This window comes from Lissotriton vulgaris, chromosome 1_1, assembly GCF_964263255.1.
Source record: "Lissotriton vulgaris chromosome 1_1, aLisVul1.2, whole genome shotgun sequence".
Lineage (NCBI taxonomy): Eukaryota > Metazoa > Chordata > Amphibia > Caudata > Salamandridae > Lissotriton > Lissotriton vulgaris.
In genome coordinates this window covers 852,795,952-852,818,534 of record NC_141685.1, presented here as the reverse complement: position 1 = coordinate 852,818,534, position 22,583 = coordinate 852,795,952, and the positions used below count along the sequence as shown (strand labels likewise).

At 42.3% G+C, this 22,583-nt stretch overlaps 1 protein-coding gene across 1 annotated transcript in view; it reads right to left on the bottom strand.

Moving 5' to 3' along the window:
• The window catches only part of ABCA4 (ATP binding cassette subfamily A member 4), a 1,055,123-nt gene that overhangs the window by 483,277 nt on the left and 549,263 nt on the right, over window positions 1–22,583 (bottom strand). Inside the window, exons 18-19 of the mRNA XM_086957892.1 lie at window positions 21,648–21,825; window positions 7,950–8,081 (exon numbers count right to left, since the gene is read on the bottom strand). Of these exons, the coding sequence (XP_086814018.1) occupies window positions 7,950–8,081; window positions 21,648–21,825 (310 nt within the window). The remainder of the gene's footprint in view (window positions 1–7,949; window positions 8,082–21,647; window positions 21,826–22,583) is intronic.

Here is a 22,583-nt window from a genome sequence, read left to right as displayed (position 1 = left end):
ACCCCCAGTTCTTTGTTCTGTTTCCGTAGGTTTATTTCTGCTAGATTGCGCTCGTGTTCGTACGCTAATCTCTTTTCTTCAAGCTCTCTCTGCCTCTGTTTTTCTTCCCGTTCTTCTCGGAGCCGCAAATGTTCTAGGTTCAGTTTCTGTTCGGCTAATTTGAGCTCACTGTCCATTTTGAGTCGGGCCATTTCTAACTCATGCAGTCTGCTTTTTTCTCTCTCTTGGATCTCTTCCTGCGAGAGACCCGTTCTTCGCTCCTCGGGAGCCGTGGTGTTCCTCTCTGATGCTGCAATGTTTTGGTCCGGGGGTCTGACGGCCCCAGTTTCTGCCCATGACTCAATGGCGTGCTTGAAATCGTCTTTAGTACTCAGACCGGTGGTAGCAATACCTAGTTCAATGCAGAATTGTTTCAATTCACGATGGCTGTATTCTTCCAATTTCTCCATCTGGAATTTCTCGGTGGATCCGCTCTCTTTGGTTGTCATTGTGTTTTCGTCGTGGGGTGAGCTACTCTCTGTACGATTACGCGTTGATTCGGATCGCGCCGCTGGCCACCAATGTTAGACGGACCGGGAGGGTCGGCCGAGGACAATGGGAGAGGTCTCCAGGGAGAACCCCTCCAACGATTGTACAGACAAGTAACTTCCCCCCCCCACAGACGTACACCACACAAAGATAAGGTTTAACGTTCTTTATAAGTGATCTTTAAGTATGGTAGAATGGTACAAGGAGGTCTGGACTCAGGGGTCCCCTCGATTCTAGTCTCTTGGATGGGAAGGGGGTAGCGGGACAGTCTTATTACCAATCTGGTAGATGCGATGATATGATGAATAGCTCACAATCCTCGAGCTCGGCGTTCTAGATGGACGGGCCGCGGCAGCGCCGGCAGGTCCCGATGAAGGTGGTAGTTACAACGGTCCGCGGCCGTGCCAGCAGGTCCCGACGAAGATGAAGGATGCAGAGGGTTGCGGCAGCGCCAGCAGGCAGGACGATAGTTCGCAAGGCAGGACTACGGCAGCGCCGGTAGTCCGTCAAGGCTGAGTTCTTCACGGTGTCTCTCGACTCCAGGATACAACTGCCTTCCTGCTCTGGAGCTGCCCCAGTTATAGGTCTGGCGCCCTTTGATGTCCGGACCCTCGCACTTTTGGTCGGGAGGTCCGGGATGAGGGAGTCCAGACACCCAGCAGGGGGGTGGAGCCAGCGCCCGGGGGAGCTGGGGCGATCGGCACCTGGCGGGGGGAGCCATCGACACTTCTTTCTCCCATTGACCTGCCAAGTGGTCCGTTCACCTCCTGGGAGGATGATGGTGCCGGGATGTCGGGGCCTGGCCAGGCCCAGGGTTAGGGTCGAGTCGAGGCCACGCGGCCTCGTGGTGCAGTGTCCAAGATGGCGGCCGGGCCGGGCGATGGAGCTGGTAGTGGCTCGGCCCCATGATACAGAGATGTCCGGGGGCAGGAGTCCCGTAGGGGACGGGGTGCGGGTTGCTTCTGTGGGTACCACCTGGAGGGCCGGGGCTCGGGCCCTGTCATGCGGGTAGGGAGCAAGCCCTTCATGTGGCCTGTCCAACAAGCTTCTTTTAGCTCAAATATTTATAAGCATGCTCCTCCTTCTTGAACATTGTTTTTAATCTCTGCCTTCTTTTCAGGAGATGAATTAATTTGCCTCTTTCCATAGTGAGAGGAACAAAGTGGCTTCTTACCAGTCTATTTATCTCCCTATTTAAGTAGACAACAGAATTATAATGTGGGATCCTTGGAGAAACAACATTATTTAATTTTGGTTTGTCCACCAGGGACTATATTTAGCTTTCGTACTCCACAGTTAATGCAGTCAAAGATTTTGTCAGTTTAGAGGTTAACTTGGTATTACAATAAGTTCTACCATTTGATTTATCAAATCTTACTGTCATTTCTTTGAGGTTCCAACAGCCTAATACCTTTTGAGCTAAATGGAAGGAGAGTGCTCTATGATTGCTAAAGGAATAACTATTGACATTCATATCAGAGATCAAACCAAAAGTAGTATAGGTATCAATGACATAATCAATGATGTAGAGCAACCAGTAGATTTTTAAACACATTAGCATGTGTGAGTGTTTCTTTCGATACCCTCAAACTAAGTTTCCAATTTGTGGATCATTTGCTTAGAATATTGTAAATTTAACTTATAGGTTTATACTGAGAACATTATTTTAATATCCCCCTCTTTGCCATGATCTTGCTTGAAATATTTAGCAGACTTGCACCATTTTGAATTGCAAATATTTAATGTGACATCCTGAAAAATACTACTCCAAATCAGTTATCTCTGTATCTGTTGCAGGGTGTGCCCTTCAACCCCACTACAATTATGTTGCTTGGTTGCAGTATTTAACATGTTATAGAATAATTGTGAACAAATATGTTTACCGTTTTGAGGGCGATGAAAATACTTTACTTCGGGGGGAAGCACTAAGAAAGTTTGAAGAACATTGGTCTAGACACATTAGAACTGTCCCTTTATTTCTTTCTCATGGTTTATTTTAATTTAGTTTTTTCTCCCATATTACATTGCTGTTTTTTCAGTATATCCTACGTTGGCTCCCTCTAGTTGAGTATATTTGTTATTTTGCATAGCACTAAACTAGTTCCACCTGTTCTGTAACACTAAGAAAGGCCTAGAGTGGCATAACATCTACTTTACCCTAATTTCTATTGATTAGGCCGTAAATGTATATTATGGCCTTATGCATTCATGAAATTTAATGTAACCTGCAAGAGAAAAATGCACTTAAAGCCACATATGAAGTGCATGTGTTCTGTAATCATGACATTTATACATATGTGTGTTGCTAATGCTTTGATTTAATAATAATGAGTTATTGTTATGTGCATTTATAAGAAGATGTTTTGCTTTGCTATGTAATGGAACATATATGCGAGGAATGTATGTACTCTCAAAGTAATTGGTCGTGTATTAGCATGCAGTATAACATGTATGGAAGTTTAATTAGGTACCTTGACTAAAGGCCTTAAGCATTTGGGTTTTGCAACGTTTGACATTCAATGTGAATATTCTTTTGGATGTAGTGTTTTTCCAGATGTCTGGTACAATGGCCTAATTGATTAAGAGAATGTTCCTTTGTGTGAAACTGATAAGCTAGTGAGAAGGGAGTCAAGGGTGAAAGAAAATACGATCAGAAGGGAGGCTTATTGTCTGTGTGGAAGGGAAACAGAAATTCAAGGTCATCTAGAGATATGTGGATCAAACGAGAGAGAGTTATTAACATATTTTCAAAGCATACATCTAAGAAGAAGGAATTTCGATTGTGTCATGTGAAGGAAAGTATTGTTTGAAGGTGGTCTCTAATTTGGTCCATGACAATAATTTAGTAGAATCTTCGAGAGTATAACTAAGCAGTGCTTGTGACTGTAAATGGCACACACTACGATGAGACGTCTTAGGAGAGGAGCGGTTTAGACTTCTATGCCTTACATTTCTTTCTCCATTCCAGTTGTATGGCTTTATGCTATGCAATACTTTATTCTGAAACTTCTACTGACGTTTTATGCTGAAACCTTTCTCTTTATTATATGGATTTAATCAAAGCTTAGTTTAGCACTTCATACGGTAGTTCGATGTAGATTTAGAAATCTTCATGCATCATGGACCAGTCCTAAAGAGATCCCATCAACACAGATAAAGTACAGATTAATGAGATGTATAACTTTGATCCGGGACACTGGATAATAACAGACATATATTGTCCTGCCAATCTTATCACAGCTCTGGACACATTGCAGGGTGAGGTGGCTGAGATAAGTGTGAAAGTGAGACAAGATCTTTCATGCATTGTGTATTGAATGTAATAATTGATAATCTAATACACAGCATTTTAAAACATGAAACAACATTATGTGCTTAAACATATTAATGCATAGTTTCCGATTATTAAAATGGAGGTTAAATACATGTATTTTCCATTTCTATTGTTCTGTCATCAATCAGCCTTTGTGTGAAGTCATGTTCAAAGACATTTTCTTGGGTGTAATTCTATTCTTGTTCTGGGCAACATATTTTGACAGTGAGCATGCATTTTACAACTCTGGGTTTTGATCTGTGATGTTTGGGGAAGAGGAAAGTATATGTCTGCATAAGTTTAACCACTGCTGTGGGGACTAGACCATTCCTCATAGTGTTCATGAGCCCTGATAAAGTTAGAGAAATAACATCTCTGTAAGGACCACTGCACTACGGGGACCTGTCGCTGTGTGGTGTTTAGGTAGTTTCAAGTGAGTGTATCAAAAAACTAAAAGCATAGTTAGATTTACTTTGGTCCATTTTATAACTTACTCCAGTATTGAGGTGCACATGGAGATGGAAGAGTAAATATGCACTCCATTTTGGTCAGACAGCGGTGTGTGCGTGTGTGCGTGTGTGTGTGTGTGTGTGTGTGTGTGTGTGTGTGCGTGTGTACATACCCAGACTTCAAGATACCCCTAATCCTCTGCATGACTTTTCACAGCAGAGACATCACTATCAGCACTCTACCAGTTTAGTTCTGCCCTAAAACAGGGGTGTTTCCACTTTGTATATAGTCCAAGGGAGCATGACATTTCCATTCCCTTTCATAATCAGAAGGACATTTGCTTTTTGAGCTAGCCTATTCTGTTGTGGGAGGTCAGAATGTGCCCACGTGTGTACTGCCATGTGTCTTTGAGATTCCTGTTTAAATAGCAAAACGTGTTTCAATTAAACTTGTGAATGTATTTCTTTTTTTTTCGATACATTTTATTGGGTTTTATAATGAAAAGCAGTGCAGAGGAAATGAGGAAGGAGAAGAAAAAGATACAACATCCGACAGTTTCATAATGAATACAATAATGTGGCACATACAGATACTGATGATGAACTACCTTGCCAAGTGGGTTGGCATAAGGGATGTTACTAGAGCATGTTTAGCATCTCAGGCTAGCTGTGCCCTGTAGGTCGGTGAAAGGTAATGTGAGGGAGAGAATCCCAGATCATGTGACATGGCAGAAGCATGAGCAATCACTTGAACAGAGTTACCATGCTCTGAGACAGCACTGGTGCATTGTAGATGGAACTGATATTGTGAATATTATACAAATCAACTGCAGAAAGGAAACAATTCTTAATTTGTACCAAAAACAGTAAGTTCAGAGGCTCGGATTTCCTTAGAAACCTGCCACCAACTATGCTGAATGTCAGGGTGAAGCAATGAATTTCAGGGCTGTCTAGTCTTGGTTCCACCTCATGCCTCTTTCTTCCACCACTCTTCACTGCCTGCCTCTTTATGTCACTATTAAAGGTTATTTTTCAATCCTGCTGTATGTACCCTGTGTCATCGTTTTTCTATGTATCGTTTACTTCTTCTTTCTCATTTTTCTCTCTATGTCTCTATTGCTCTGGATCAAATCAGATAATGAAAAATAAGTCCTCGCCCACAAAAAAGAGATCTGTTGTACAGAATCTGGAACAACCGGCACAAAACAAGCACTTAAAGCCTAACTAATGCCATAGTTGAAATAAAAAATGATAAATATGGCAAATCCTGGCACTAATGGAAATATTCATATTGCCATTACTACAAATATTAGCACAGTTATCGGCTAGTTGAAACAAGTTCTGGTGCAGAAGTGTTTTGCTTATTCAAGTGTTTTGAAGTGCACCTACATGTCGGCTTACACCCACTCGTCTTACATGCTTATCCTCAATGGACATTTTAATCCAGTACTGTTTGTGCTTTCGATTGAATTGTTGAAATATGCATTGCTACATGCTTTTAATACAACATTAATGTCCTAGTTCTGAGTGCGATCCCGTCTCCCTCTGGAGTTACCGGTACTGGGGTACCAGTAACTGTGGGGTATAGCCATCCAATTAAAAGCCCCTGATGGTCCAGAGATATGAAGAACACCAGGCCAGATTGTCCTGGATGTACCTTTAGTTCCTCTGAAATTTCACCAGAAGACTCAATTTGCTCTCAAGTGATACGCAAAAGATCCTTGGTCAGTGCTTAATTTGATCCAGTGGTTGGAGTTGTGCCCCCTTGCCCCCTACCCCCACCTTCCCCAGAATCCACTCTTTGGGTACTCATTTTTGGGAGACTTATTTTTCCACGACAGAGTTTGACCAAGAGAAGGAAAAACTCAAAAGAGCTAAAGAAGGAGGATGAGAAAGCAGAAAAAACGTGACAACAGAAGCAAGGTGGGATGAAAAAAAAAAAAAAAAGAGTGAGATAAAAGGTTAGGGTGTGTCTGGTAGTGGATTAAAAAGACATGAGGGTGGACTCAAGACTACTCAGCCATAGTATTCGGTAGCCCCGACAAATGATAACACAGCCCCCGGAATTCTGAGCAAAACATTGGAGGCCGTCCCTTTGTTTTCTACAAATTAAGCACTAATTTCTGTATGGCTGGTAAACCCCATTTACCATGCCCTTAGGGAATTAAGAGGACACTCGTATGAGACTCTTAGTCTGATGCGCACGGTGCAGGAACCTGTAGGAGTGGCTAGTTTACAGGAGCCTATAGTAGTCAAATGTTTACTGCACAAACAAACATCAATTACTTTCATCAAGAAATAAAGGAGCTGTCAGACAAGCCTCTTACTTCAGTTGACATCCCCCAACTCCCTCGGATGTGGGATTAATGCAATCGTTTCTGATGGCTGAAGTCGGTTGCAAACTCTAATTCCACAACTAGATTAAAATAAGGAAGCAACTTTCACTACCCTTCCTTAAAATGAATGGGTTTCTAAATCTGGCCAGTGATGATATATTTAAGCATATAGGGTCTCATTTAGAGTTTTGTGTAGCGGTTACTCCGACTCAAAGGTGACAGATATCCTGTTTGCCGTATTACAAGTGCCATTGGATAGAATACACTTTTAATATTGTGGACGGGATTTCTGTAATATTTGTGATGGAGAAACCCTTCTGCTGAACTCTAATTCAGTCCCATAATTTAGACATGGTATACACTGGTGTCAGTATGGTAGCTTGGCAGGCTGGAGGGAGCCTGGAAATCTGAAAGACACAGGTATGAATTATGGCAAGGCCGACTGAGCCTTTCAGGCTTCCTAGACGGATAAAACATGTCCCATTTTGGGATAATTGTAAAATCCAGCACTTAAGCAGCGGGAAACCACTCCTGTGTGGGGTGAGATACATAACTGTTTACTATTGATACGATTATCATTATTTACAAATGCCTTTTTAATATCAGTATTACTACTACTATTATTATTATTCAAAGTATTATTATTATTATTATTATTATTATTATTATTATTATTATTATTGTGAATAATAATCATTTTAATAATCATAATCATAATAATATACCCCTGCAGTGCCCTCTGGTATCTTAATTTAATCTACAGGAATATTTGAGTTCCACGTGCATAGGCTACCATTGGTGTTGCGGTGGAACGCACTCAGCAACACCCATTGCCCTCCCCTTTCAAGCTAAGCATAGCGTGAAAGGGGGCCTTATTTACAAGGCAGCGTTAAGCAACCTTAAGTGGCTTAGCGCTGCCTTGTAAATAAGGCGAGGCCCATATCTCCATCACAACGTCACTGAAAGTGACATGACGTTGTCATGGCAATCGGTGCTTGTAAATATGCCCCTGTAATTTTCTATTTTTTGGTGCAGTACTTTAAGAGCTTCTCTCGTAGCCCTTCAGCCTAACTCAATCCTTGCAAATGCTAGCGCAAAATGTCCAAAGCACCTGTACAAAATTGCACAGTTACGGGTGCAATGCAGGCTTAAGGCCCCCAGGAAATGTCTTAGTTAATGTGAGATTGTATTTTTTCTTTTACAATTCATGAAAACTTGGCATTCAACTAGCAGGAGGAACAAAAAATGTGGTAAAGTTAAGGCGAAAAAAATATTTTTTTAAAATAGCCATTTGTCCAAAACACGGACTGGGAGAGCACTTACTGGTGGAAGAGTACATTGTGTTGCGGACACATTCCCAGGCTCTGCCGGATGGTGTCCATGTGGGTTTGGATATCTCTGCCGCGGACAAATACTGTGCCAGATGTGGGCGGATACAGGCCCGTTATGATCGACCTAGACAAACAAAATACAATGTAAGAAATATGCAATTAGCCATCAGACAATTTACAAACACAAGCATTCTTTCACTAAGCCACTAGATGGCACAAGCGCGCCTCCATTGTATATCTAAAATAGTGTGATTCTATTTCCACGTTGTGTGATTTAAATTTGTTCTGGTTGTGTTTCAACAAAGCAAAGGTGACCCCGGTCTCGTCCCTATTACTCGTCATAGGACCTTGTGGCGATCATAAATTCTACTCATCACACATGTAAGCAAAGCAGACCATCTTTTCGAATTTATCTGCAGTAGGTGGATGCACAAGACGAAAAGCTGGGACCTCTGAAGCAGTGCTTCCCAAACGTGTTAGAGCCACGACCCACATTTTAGAATGATAAAAGTTCGAGACATACCTAGCTATCATGGACAGGAGGCTGCCATGCCAAACGCATATGGGTGCAACAAGACCACAAAAGATGACCAGGATCAGATTTCTATCAAGTTGTGTGCAACAGGTCGATTTGATTTGATTCAAAAACTTTACCCGGCATAGTTCAGAACAGCCATAAAATTGCAATACAGTAGTATATTCTCAACAAATATAAAACATAACATTTACTGGTAAGAATAAAAACATGTAACTAAAAAACAGCTGTGTCTTCCCTTGTATTAATGTATAGCATACTTTTCCTGAGGTGTATTGTCCCCTTATGAAAAGTGCAACATTACAACACACTGTGATTTACAAACAGCACATTTTCCATTGAAATAGGCACACAATTTGCGAAGACATTTTTTACTGATAAAACTGTATTGCACACAAATGATAATGTGTGGAAATCAGGTTTCTGTGAATATTTATCATTTGTGCATCACCATGTAAAGTGTCTTGATTTGTTGTGATCCTAGTAATTTCAATCACACATCAGAACTACAAACAAGCATTGGCAATGCCAATTGGTCTCGGCATATTCATTATTTTAGTGGTGTAGTTGCTATTATAAATATATTAATATACTGTTAACATAGGGTAATGAAGTTGGTATTATAGTGCAAAACGGGTGGAAACTAAAGCCATTGGATAACTTCAATTTAAAGGACGGCAGTCCTCCCTTTTGCAAGGAGCAAATCGGACACAAAGTACTGGGGACTACCATGACAATGTGTGCTTTTTGAAACTAACAAAATATTTTTGTAGTTAGCCAATGTGTTTTTTTCATTGAGGGCCCGGCAGCTTTGCCAATGCTTTTTTTATTTTAAGTGTGTTCAGCCTGTTGGAATAAGTCCCTTTTGTCTATTTATTTTTGTAAATCATCAAGAATTGAAACATGCTTTAGTTTGCTTTCAGCCTTGATGTAGTGTGACTCTCGTGCAAAAGATCATCATTTAAAGTAACCACGTTTTCGTTACTGAGAGAGAACAGTATTTGGATCATTAAAACAGATTTTTCCTTTGTAATTTTTTTATGCTCATGGTACTGCCACCCAGTCCCTGCCTTTATTTCTTAAGTCCTTTAAAGTAAAGCAATCTATTATTGGCCACTTTATGGCTCTATTTTTTGCATTTTGATTTAAATAAAGCAGAATAGTTCTGACATGTACAGTGGGCGGTCGATGTGTGCCCACACACAAATATTACCATTAGCTGATGGGCATTGAGCTAGCATCGGTGCTTAATTAGTAAAACAAGAAGTGGCAGGCAGGGCACTCGTCAGGAGCCCACTGCAGCTTGCACCACGCATTGCCCCTTCCATTGCTGCCAGTGACAATACTAACACAACGTAGCGTAAAACGGGTGGAAATAAAACAACACTGAAAACCAGTGAAATCTGCAAGATAGTCGGGAGCGCTGCCGACCATTCCAAAGCAAAACCAACCCAAATAAAGACAATATCAGGGGAGCCAAAAACTCAGCGAAAACTGCATGGACAAAGGCCAGCGAGCAAACTTCCTGTTTTATGGTGGACGCTGCAGCAGAATAACTTGAACAGCTGTTTGCTGTTTGTCTCACACTCTGATACCGTGCTGCATACTTAACGAGTGCTGGAAGGAGAGAGGGTTGGGGTAATGAGGGCAGGGGAGCGCAACACGGCATACATCGAAATACCTGTATTTTGTGGCGAGCTCTGGGTCAACTGGTGCCCCACCACGTTATCATGGCGAGCAGCGCTTTGTTTAACTGACGCACCACAACTTGCTTTCAATTTTTCCCATACAGCAACAAGGGAGGAAAGTGACGGGCAGAAGAGATCCCGGGGAGGGGGTGGAAATAATGGGGCGCAAGGCTGTAATAAGTTGGCAGGGACGAGACTTCCTTCCGGGCGGCCTTTCGCTCTGTAAAGTGGTGACGTGAGCGCAGGAGTCCTGGTTGCTAGGCGACCCTCCGGCTGTAGTGCGGCTCCTCTCCTTAGCGAACCCGGCCTGGAGTTTTGTCACGCATGCATCCGATGTAAGGCATCGGACGTATGCGAGACAAAGAGTGCCAAATCACCCGCCAATGAAATTGCAAACAAGCATTGAAAATGCAATCTGACTTGTATTTTCACGAGACGGATTGCATTTTAAACGGCAGTGCGCGCCTGAAAGAAGGCACGAACAAGAGAGGGTGGGGAAGGGTGGCAGTCTAAGAAGTTACTGACTATGGGAGGGAACAGGTAGAGGTAGGGAAACAAAATAGTTTTTTAAGTAATAGGGCCGATAAGCCGTGGAAGGACAAAAATGATGTCATCATGGCAGTCAGGAGGCGGGACTAACAAACCAAGCACCAATCACAATGCAGTATTTGTTATTAAAGCCAATCAAAAAGATGGGCGTAAAGTGGGTGGAGCTTTTCCCACTATAGTGTATACAGCATCTCTCTGACGAGACAGCGCATGCGCTGCCGAGTCCAAGACCTAAAAAAGTGCTTCATTTTTTAGCTTTCCTAACTTCTGAATGCATGAAGTTCATTTTCAGGTATAGATATGTTGTTGTGGGTTACAAAAATGACAGCATTTCCTTTCACACACCCTTTACCCCAACAAGAATGACACAAAATTCACTTTACATTTTTTTCTCTGACTGCAAAGTAGGAGGAGTCTGTAAACACCATTGCCCTAGTACTTCCTAGCACTGAAAGGAACTACTTTGTGTGTTAATGTGCTTTTTGTGGCAGGGCAGCAAGCCATAATTCGCTGTGAAGCCCACCAATGGATGGAGTGGGCTGACACATTGCCCTTGATGCATGCTGAAGTGTGTGGGAATAAAAAGTGAATGGCATAACCACAGACTAATGGACAAAGTCTAGCTGAAATCTCTTTTAGGTGAAATCAAATGGTCTTGGCGAACACATACTTAAAAAAGCTAAAAGAAAGAAAGAAAGAAAGAAAGAAAGAAAGAAAGAAAGAAAGAAAGAAAGAAAGAAAGAAAGAAAGAAAGAAAGAAAGAAAGAAGGCGAGAAATAAGGCAAGAATGGAAAGAAGAAAAAAAGAAGGAAAGAACACTGATCTAAAGAATTTTCTAATTGGGTATCCTTAACAGTCCATAAAGCAAGGACTGCAAGGGCTATATGACATGTATGTTGGGCTGATAGAAAAAAACACGACAAACCCATTTGCTACTTCCATATTAAGAAATGAAAGTAAGGTTTTTACACCACAGTACAAGCACAGCACATTTTTTGCTGTGTTTACATAATGGGAAGTAGAGTACATTTTGTTTTTGTCCTCATCCCACCAATAAGCATGTTGCAGATCTTACAAAGCCATTATTTTCAAACTGGGCGCCCTTATGCTTCCTGCATTTGCTTAGGTCACCCGACCAGCCCCTTTATTTTCTTGGGGTTTTGTTGTAATCATAGGACCAAATGATTTTTACCATAGATGTCATAGTAGTCTCAGATCTCGACCCATGGTTGTAAAGGGTTGCCAAATATTCATTGAACTATCACTGGTCCCAACAGGGTCAAGGCAAGCTATTGCAAGTGAGGAGTTTAGCCAATCTTCAGTTTTAGGAGGGAGAGGGTCTTTCCATTTTTTTTACATATCTCCGTACGAACAAGCAAAATCAGACATAACAACAACCCTCTGTGTATCTGTGTTAAATCTGGGGTGGAGAGTCTATCATTGTCAAAAAACACTAATAAACCGTTAACCTCGATGTTAACTTTAAAGATGTTACACAGGTAGTCTCCAACCCCCTTCCAGAACAAGCCTAATTGAGGGCACTCGTAAAACATATCGATATCATTGGCATTGGCTTTGGGTGCCATGCACATTTTGGCTCAGGGAGTGGGGCGAATTTAGCTATTCTGGCGGGTGTATAATAAATGCAATTAGTAACAAAACAGTGATTTTTCTTAAGATTAGATGATTTAATAAACATATACAATAGTTTTAAAGATGGTTCTAGGACATCGCCAATGACGGATTCAAAGGAGGATTGGTACCAAGCCAATGATTGTGATGGAATACCTTGATCATCTGCATCTAAAAGCTTTTTAAACCAGATAGAGATTTATTTCTTCTACGACTGAACAGATTGAAACAGGATCTCTGTATACCAGATTCCTCTGATACCCCCGCTATCTGCCTCAAACCAAGATTTGAGTTGTAAAAACATAAACTTTGAAAAACAAGATCCTATCCTGGCACCTAGCAATTCCTACGGATGGATTCCATTTGCATCCCCCAGATCGGACCATATAGAGACTCCCGCTCACTTAATGGGGCCGGCTAAACCACCTTGAAGGCAGGGTGGTGTCGCCGGGGAGTCCCATATGGGGGCAAATTCGGAATAGTAGCCAATTCCCCATCTGGTTCTTACTTTAAACCAAGTTTCTAGGGTAGTCTTAAGAACCTTCAAGCGCACTCTTTTAAAGAACTTGGGAGACCCGAGCTTGTAAAGAAACCCCTCTGCACCTCCCCGCCTTCATTTATTACCAATTCGCAAAGCAGCCTTCCCCACGCCGTTCCCACTGGTTTAGACAGTAGCATCCGTGTAGCTTTAAATTGGAATGCAACTAAATACTAGCTGATATCTGGAAGAGCTAACCCACCTTTCACTAGTCTGCGCCTTAGTTACTTCCATGACAGTCTTACACCCTTATGCCCCCAAACAAAACTCCTGATCTTACTTTGAACCTTGGAAATATTCTGTTGGGGGGAAAGTCAGGGGGACTGCATTAAATAAATAAGTCAGCTTTGGGAGGATAGTCATTTTTACTAGGTAACCTTCCCGTAGATAGTCAGGGGAAGGTTCCTCCACCTTGCAAAGAGGCGATCTATCTCTTTAATAATTTTAATGCCCAGATATTTGAACTCTTTACTAATCGGTCCCCCCAACTGATCGATATTCCAGCACATCACCTCTGTCTTGGAGGAATTAGCCAAGTAACCAGAGATAGAGCCAAACTCCTCCAATAGGGTTTCAACCTGCCGAATAGTCTCTTCTGTGTTGCTCGTGTATAGGATTATATTATATCATCAGCATATAAAGCTATTTTAGATTGATAAAGCTGAGAGTTAAAAGGGGGGATTAGGTCATCTGATCTAATAGCCTGAGCAAACGGCTCTATATATAAGTCAAATAGCAAAGGCGAGATAGGGCACATCTGCCTAGTCCCCCTCTGAATTTCAAAGCTGGAGGTGAGCATTCCATTTATCAGGATTTTCGCTGATGCTCCCAGATAACATTTCCTCATGGTTTGTATAAATATGGGACCAAACCCCATTGCTTCCAATACCTCCCCAAGATAGGCCCAACAGACCCTATTGAACGCCTTGGCAGCGTCAAGAGCGATCACTGCCAAGGGGTTTGCTCTTATTATGGCCAGATCGATGTTGTCTATAAGCAACTGCGTCTGTTCCTGGATAGAACACCTGGTTATGAAACCTTTCTGGTCGATGTTAACGAATCTAGGAACCAGCTTAGCCAATCTCCCTGCCAAAATGCCCATAAAGATCTTAAAATCGTATTTTAGCAGTGAGATCGGACAATATGAATCTGCTTTAAGTGGATCCTTCCCAAGTTTAAGTATTAGGACGATGGTTGCTTCCTTCCAGGAGCTAGGAATATGACCTATTAAACTATATGATAAGTGAAACAAAACTCCCAAGGCTGGGGTCAGTTCATCTGTCAAAAGTTTGTAAACTTCTTTAGGCAAAGCATCCATGCCTGTTGCTTTATTATTCTTAGATAACTTAATTTGAGTGTTTATCTCTTCCAGCGTAATAGGGGCGTCGAGAAGGTCTCGGCAAGCTTGAGTTAAAGTAGGCAGAGATTTACTACTCAGCCATGTTTGTATTTGTTCTTTTGAAGGAGTTAAATTCTCTTTATAGAGACCAGAGAATAATGTGAGGAGGCAGGTCTGTAAATCTTCAATACTAGTAGATTTATCCCCATTGTTATTTATTATTAGCTCACTGATATGATTTTTGGAACGGTCAACTCTGGCCTTCCAGGCTAGAAGAGCACCTGCTTTCTCCCCATATTCATAATTTTCCATATTCTTAATGAGCCATTGAGCCTTGCATTTCTCATCTAACTTCCCTCTAAACTCTTGCCTAACCTTATCAAGATCGTCATGCACTTTACCCAACCTTCCTGGGCTCCCATCTATTGACAGAATCATTACAGCTTCTAGCTGCTTGATATTTCCCTCGATTAATCTTAGCTCCCTGACTTCAGCTTGATTTTTGGAGCATATGAGGCCATGGAGTGGCCCCTCAGATTGGCCTTAAAGGCATCCCAAACAAATTCCATAGCCCTGGAACCAATATTTAGGTCACAAAACTCTGAAGAAGATATTTTGATTACCTGAAAAATTTCAGGGTCTGCTAATTTTGCCCTGTTAAGCGTCCATCTTGTTTGTGCCGCATTAATTATTTTTTAAGAGGCAAACAAGATTGAGGCATGGTTTGAGAGATGACTTCGTAGTATGGCGACCGCAGAAGTGGTATCCAGGAGATTTCTGCTAACCAGGAAGTAGTCAATCCTGGAGGAATGGTGGTATTTTAAACTATAAAACGTAAACCCAGGGAGGTCTCTCATCTTTCTCCTCCAGGCATCAACCAACTCCAAGTCATGCATCATGTTCTTCATGGCACGATGAATACGGGGGGCCCTATACAATGCACCTGATTTGACATGCCTTTTAGAGGATCTAAAAGAACATTAAAATCCCAACCCACTATCATAGGGGGGGTTTCCATGATTAAGTTAGACTGCAACTTAGAAATATAAGAACAATATCCTCTGAGCACACCCACAGTTCACACATATAGTTCCAACATATATATGGCAAGCAACTCCAATCCTCAGGAGTCGGATCAATCAATATAGTCTCCAAGGTCAATGCACAAAAGAGTCCACTTTCTGTATTTGGAGTCCTTTTAATGAATTTCAAATGTTGATTACACCAGCCAACACGTGTTTCGTCGTGCATAAATTATACCTCGACTTCTTCAGGGCTCTGTATCTTTCCGTAATCTCTCATCTTTATATGATCCTCATGGTGTAAACAAATCTTTAGAATCTCCTCCCAATTCATCCAGCAATTTGTCAACCACCTCTATTTCTTTGTTCATCCAGTAATTATCGTCTGGTGTGTTCAATACATGATCGTAAAGGCTTAACTTGTCCACTGTATTCGACGGTAAGTATAAAATATAGTGTGCACAGGGTCGTCGTCTTCTTTCGGTCAGTATACGGCTATCAATCGTCGGTTTCTTATAATATCTCGACTCCCTGTGTTCAGCTTATTAGCTTGTCAAAATCATCCGGCCTCATCCAAGCATTGGCGTCAAGCATGGGCGCCATCTTGAAGATGGCGCCCATGCTTGACGCCAATGCTTGGATGAGGCCGGATGATTTTGACAAGCTAATAAGCTGAACACAGGGAGTCGAGATATTATAAGAAACCGACGATTGATAGCCGTATACTGACCGAAAGAAGACGACGACCCTGTGCACACTATATTTTATACTTACCGTCGAATACAGTGGACAAGTTAAGCCTTTACGATCATGTATTGAACACACCAGACGATAATTACTGGATGAACAAAGAAATAGAGGTGGTTGACAAATTGCTGGATGAATTGGGAGGAGATTCTAAAGATTTGTTTACACCATGAGGATCATATAAAGATGAGAGATTACGGAAAGATACAGAGCCCTGAAGAAGTCGAGGTATAATTTATGCACGACGAAACACGTGTTGGCTGGTGTAATCAACATTTGAAATTCATTAAAAGGACTCCAAATACAGAAAGTGGACTCTTTTGTGCATTGACCTTGGAGACTATATTGATTGATCCGACTCCTGAGGATTGGAGTTGCTTGCCATATATATGTTGGAACTATATGTGTGAACTGTGGGTGTGCTCAGAGGATATTGTTCTTATTGTTGCTTCGTATGAAGCTGTTTGATGTAGGATACGCATCATTTCCTCTAGAAGCACCTTATGATTACTGTCACTAGTTATACCTAAGTACCCTAAAGTTAAGGTAGTGCGCCCATAATAGGTTGGTATCCCCCCCTAATAGAACTTAGAAATATAAGTTGGATCATCCACATTTGGTCCATAAAAGGTGACACAGGTTAATTCTGTACCTCCAAGGTCCAGTTGTGCAATGATACACCTCCCCATTTGATCTGTCTGTGCTGATTTTATAGAACAAGCTAACCCCTGCTTGATCAAAATTGTGACTCTGTGGCTATCAATTGTTTGTTCAGAAGAACAATGGCATCTAATCCAGTGAATACTAGAAAACAATTGTTTAGATTCCCCCGAAGTCAAGTGTGTCTCTTGCAAGAGACAGACCTGTCCTTTGGAGAGCTCCAAGTATTTCAATATCAATCTTTGACTCCTTGGACATCTTAGCCCGTTTACGTTCCATGAGATAAAACTCATCTTAATGTATTTTATTTCATCACATGCCATCGGTTTACAAATCGTTGACCTTGACCCAGATTCGTTGGCCGAAGTTTTGTGTACTTCAAGTGAGATGAGGTATTTTCTTTATTTTTGCCCATTGCACTCCAACATGCTCCCCCCAATACTCCCCCCTCTTGTGCCCCCTTACTCCCATGAGGAAACCTCCCTTCCAATAGGCAAAGCCTATTAGGTCACTGCTCCCTCGGGCTATATACTAAAGAAAAAAAAAGAAGTAAAAGCAATCTGGAAATCTGAAGCCAAAAAAACCCTTACACTATAGTTGCCTCCCTCCTCTATATCATTTCCCTTTTTTAATCTTCGCCATAAAGGCGTCCACCTCCTCTGTTTTGCGGAACTGATGCATCTGATTATGATACATTACTTGTAATTGAGCTGGAAATTTAATTTGGGCCTTGGCTCCCAACCTTTTTAACTCATCTAATCTGCTCCCTAGCTCCCATTGCCTTGTTGCTGTGGTATGTAAAATATCGGATCTTATCAAAAAGGAAAATGGTTCTTGAGTGAGAAGGTTATAATGCCTTCCTTGAGGGCTGCAGATAGTATTTGCTCCTTGACAGAATAGGAGAAGAAATTAATCAAAATCTTCCTAGGTTTTTGTCTACCAGAATTACTGCTAAAAGGATCTCGGTGGACCCTTTGGATCTCATGGGCCAGGTAGTGCTAAGTAAACTCTTTAGAACAATCCCCTGTATCATAGAAATAAGAAATCCCTTAATGTCCGACCCCTCAAGAGTTTCAGGAATATTTAAAATTCTCAGGTTGCTTTTCCTTGAGTGGTTTTCCAACCATTCTAGGTCATCCTTAAGTTCTTTATTCTGTGCTGTCAATTTTGCCACATACTTTGACACAGAGTGTATGGCCTCCTTAATTATGGGGCTATCCGACTCTATTAGATCAGTCCTTGTCATAACCTCCTCCAATTTCTGAGAGGAAAATCTACTGGCCAGCTCAGCCTAGTTCGTTTCTGAGATCTTAAACCCACTCGACATCTCCTCCTTCATGGCGAGTAGGATATCGGATACAGAGCAAGGCACAGACCCTTGGGCCCCAACTCCTCCAGTTTCCCCAGTTTCTGTTTCAGTTACTGTTCCAGTAACTATTTCCTTAGCAACACTTTATGAGAATCTTGAGAGTCTTGAATTTCAAGGACATTATATCTGTTGGACAGGGTCACTGTCGGGTGGGAGCAGATGGAGTTAAGGACAAAGCCACTAATAGATCCCCACTGCTGCTTGGGACCTCTCTGTTTACATTGCAAGAATGGGGTAAGGGCTGGAGAGAGGGCTGAAGGTGACCCACTGTCATTAACTAATACCTTGGTCTTAGGCTTAGGCTTGGGCTTAGAGGAGCCCCCCTCTAACTCCTCTTGCATAGTTGCTCACCGGTGGCAGCAACAGAGGAGGACATAACTTTATAGTAGGCCTTTAAAGAAGGGGTAACCTCCACGTTTAAAGAAGTGTTTTTCTTCGCCCTCCCTCTCCCCTTACTCTCAGGAACCTCTTTTCCTTTAAAATCTACTTCATCAATCGTAGCTCCTAGCTTGCGCTGTTTGATTATTGCATTGGTTTCCAAGATAGGGTGGGATTTTTTGGACGTCAATATGGGCTGAGTAATATCGATATTCTGTGAGGAGTGGGCGACTCTGGCACGCAGAGTGTACCAACCGAGTTTAGGGGGGGAGGATATCCCTTTTGCTTCTGTTCCACCTCCTTCACCAGCCTCCATGCGGTAGAAAAAGTCCTCCCTTGCTTCCCTCCGCTCAGCCGGAAACAAGCCTACACTCACTGGGTCCTAGCTCACCAAGCAAGCTCCACGCGACGAATTGACTGGGAAGTGGGTTTTATGTACTGTTGCACCAAGCTGGGGAGCTACAGACCTCCTCCCACCATCATGCAGCTCCTTGCCTTCCCGCAGCCGCCCGGACCCAACAGCAACCCCCCCCCCAAAAAAAAGCGAGCACCAGTGCTGTCTCTGCCCCCAGCAACACTGAGCCAGAAGCAGGCAGAGTCCCGGCATCTCCGGAGCCGCGCTGCCTCCTCCCACCGCCAGTCACCAACCTCCCAGGGGCCGGGAAGCGGGGCTATCGATTCACCCGAGAGGAGTCCGCCAAGGACGCCCGCTCTGCACAGAAAGACAAAAAAAAACTAGAAAAGACCTGAGAAAGGAAAATCAAACCATCGGGATCAGGTGCACGGGTTGCGGTGTACAATCCATGGCTTCAGATCGCCGTCATGAAGCCCGAGGTGAGACGGCCGCCATGTTCCTCCAGCCCCCGGAAGTAGAGTAAATTAACTTTCTTTTCAAACATGAAAGGTGGACAACGCGTGTTGTTTAAAGAGCAGTGCATCGTTTGTACTGTGGCCCTGTTGCATGGTAGGCATCAGGTTATGGGTGCCCGTGGTTAAAGGGCCTTACCAATAACTCATACATGGGGACTCAATTCATGTGGCCTAGCCTGTAGGAGGCTGAGGAGTGGGTGAAATAGTCCTCATGTGTTGTAATATTGCGAAGGAAAGACAAAAGGATTCCTGTTCCTCTTCGGGTTGGGGTCTGTGGTTAGAAACAGCAACTTGGAAATGTGTTAAGTAGATGAATTTACATGTTTAAAAGACTAGGAGAGCCATGTATACTGCTGCAATTTAAAGCCATCTCTGACGACACAAAAGATTTTACTCGTTGAGAACAGCACTTTAAAATGTACTGACCAATCTTACCCCCACACACACACAAATTAATTAAAACCAGAGGCTCAACTAGAGCCAAATGTCTGGGGAGGCTAATAAAAATTTCGGGAGGGGTGGTTGGGGGGGGGGAATTCTTCCAGTAATAGGCAGAGTGGAGATGCAGGGGCTCTAAGAAGGGGTGAAAAAACAACAAAGCCTCGTTAACAAGTAAATGGTCTTTTAAAGACCTGCAAAGTACTCGGGTGCAGCTGCAATAAGACGGACGCCAGACCAGCCATCCCACAGCAGCTCAAAAACTGTCTGTGTGTGTGCCCGGGAAGCTGTCTCAGCCCGGGCTGACATACACGAGGGAGGGGGGGGGGGGGGGGGGGCTGTAGCTCTTTGAGCCCAATGGGCATTGCACGCCTGATTAAAATGTTGTCCCTTTGCATCACTTAGGAGCTCAACTACCCTTTAATTTGTGGAAAATACATGAGGATTTACAATAAGAAGCTTCCTTTAAAATCTTATTTTCACATTTTACAGATGATGGCCTACATTTGATCAGCTAAACTAACCGTATTCCCTCATTAGGAAAGACTTTCTTGAATGCTTTACAAATACATGCATTGGGTAGGATATATTTTTGCTTGATGTGGCCCATATACAAAGGAGGGTGCCATAAGAATATGTATCTTGTTAAAGCAATCTCTCCATTTTAATGTAGGTTTTGCACATTAAGTATGACTGGATATGTATAAATTCAAGCATTAATTTTAAAATGTTGACTCGTGCATCAACTCAAACATCCACTCCTGCTTTGAAAAGGCAAAATTTAAGTACATTCCAGATATATATTAATATACATTCATATATGTGCACAATGTAAAATATACCTTACCAAATCAAGGATTCATTTATTTATTAGATGTATTATAGCACTTTCATCTAAAACGCAGTATATAAGAATAACTGTACAAAGCTGTTTTCCATTTGTTGTTCACTAGTATTTGTACATGGTGCTTTGAATGAAAACGCTTCAATAAATTCAATAAATAAATAAGTAAATACATTTGTGATTTTTTATAGGGTATATTTTATGCTATATGTACATATGCATATAAAACTGATGTGCACTCAAGCGTTGACTGGACAATTGACACATTCCCGATAAGGGTATGATAGGGTTGTGATATTTGTCCTTGCAACATGGCAGCATCATTCTGATTAGCCCCCAAACTACTTTTTTTACGGCTTGTTGACAACTTTATGAGCTCAATGGAGGGCTATGCAGGTGTAAGATGCTTCCTGGGCAGTGCTATGCAAAATGAATCAATGAGTAGTGTATGCATAATCCTGTGATCTGCAAGGGTGTGGTCATTCCAGGAGCGGCCCATGCCGGTAAGAGTGGAGTGGCGGTGGGGCTGGGTTGGTGAGGATTCGACAGACGACCACTAGGGAAAATCAAATAAATAATTAATTTTCCCTCATCATCGTCTGTCGAAATCCCCTCCCACCCGGCCCCACAGCCCCACTGATCTTTCCTGCATGGGCCACTGATGGTCATTGCCAGGTTGTCTCCAGAGAACATCAGGACTATGGGTGAGCACCGCACCCAAAATACTCTTAGATTTTGAGACTCTCTCATTTCTGCACTGAACCACTGCCAAAAAATCTGTTGACCATGTACTAATGATGATAGTTGCTGGCACTAGAATTTTTGGATATATTCTGCTGTTAGGGATAACATTCCAGAGGCTTTTTTGGAACTGGTTACTGGTGTCTAATGCTGCATTTTAGTTTCATGTGGTATTCTTTTTTTAACTAGTGGGATTTCCTTTTACACCAAATGTGTATGATCCAAATGTCTAAAAAAGCCCATGATGCAATTGCACCCAACAGAAACTATTGAGAATATGTCACCTAAAATTCCACCTGGGTAGTAAAGAAACATAGATATGAGAAGTAGGAGTACATACAAGGTTGTTGTCTTCCCCGCTCCATTGTGACCGAGGAAGGCTGTGATCTGGCCCTCATAGAACGTGATGTTCATTCTGTCCACAGCCGGCTTGTAGGTGTTTGGGAAAACTTTCACCAGGTCTTCAACCCGGACTCCAGCAATCATACCCGGTGGCTCCGGCTCGAAAAATGGGTTACCTTGAAAAAACACAAAATGAAAGGGGTTAAAGGAAAAACAGGAGAGCATTTTAAATGTCTATTCTAATGCAGTTTTGCTGGGAGTAGAGTTGTATGTTGAATGCATGCTTGGATGATAGAGGCGTGTGTTGGATAATTGGCTGCACGACTAAAGCTGTAAGAAATGAATGTGGTGGATGCTTTAACAAACGGATACATGAGTGAGAGACGAACGTATTGACAAATCGAACATCTAGTAGAATACAGTATTGTAGTTACATGCTATTACAATTCAGCAAGTTATGAGTTATATCAAACTTCCTACTTCTGGCTGGATAGAGGTTTTATAATTTTACGTAAACCACCTTCCCAGGAAGGGGTGCCAGAAAAATATCGTATGCTTGTCCCTTTGTGTACTCCTAAGCTTTATTCTTTAAACAGTCCTCATGGATAACTGAGCTGCACAAATAAGCAGCGACTGAAACTAGTAAAAACTAAAGACAGACTCGTTTTTCAAAGTACAGTTGTCAGATTGGTTAAAACGCAGGAGTGCAAAGTAGTCCAATGGGGCTGGAAGTAGCCCGACGGGGGTCCAGACTGCTGTTCTTAGCTCCTTCTAGATGATTCATCAGGCCTGTACTTTCATTGCTAAATAGTTCACTTACGTGCGTCGCAGGAAAGCTAGAGACTACTGGCTGGTGCTATAATGCCTCTGCATGCCATCAAGATACAATGTTTCATCCTTGGTCTTTCAGTTCTTTAAAGCCACAGTAATCTGG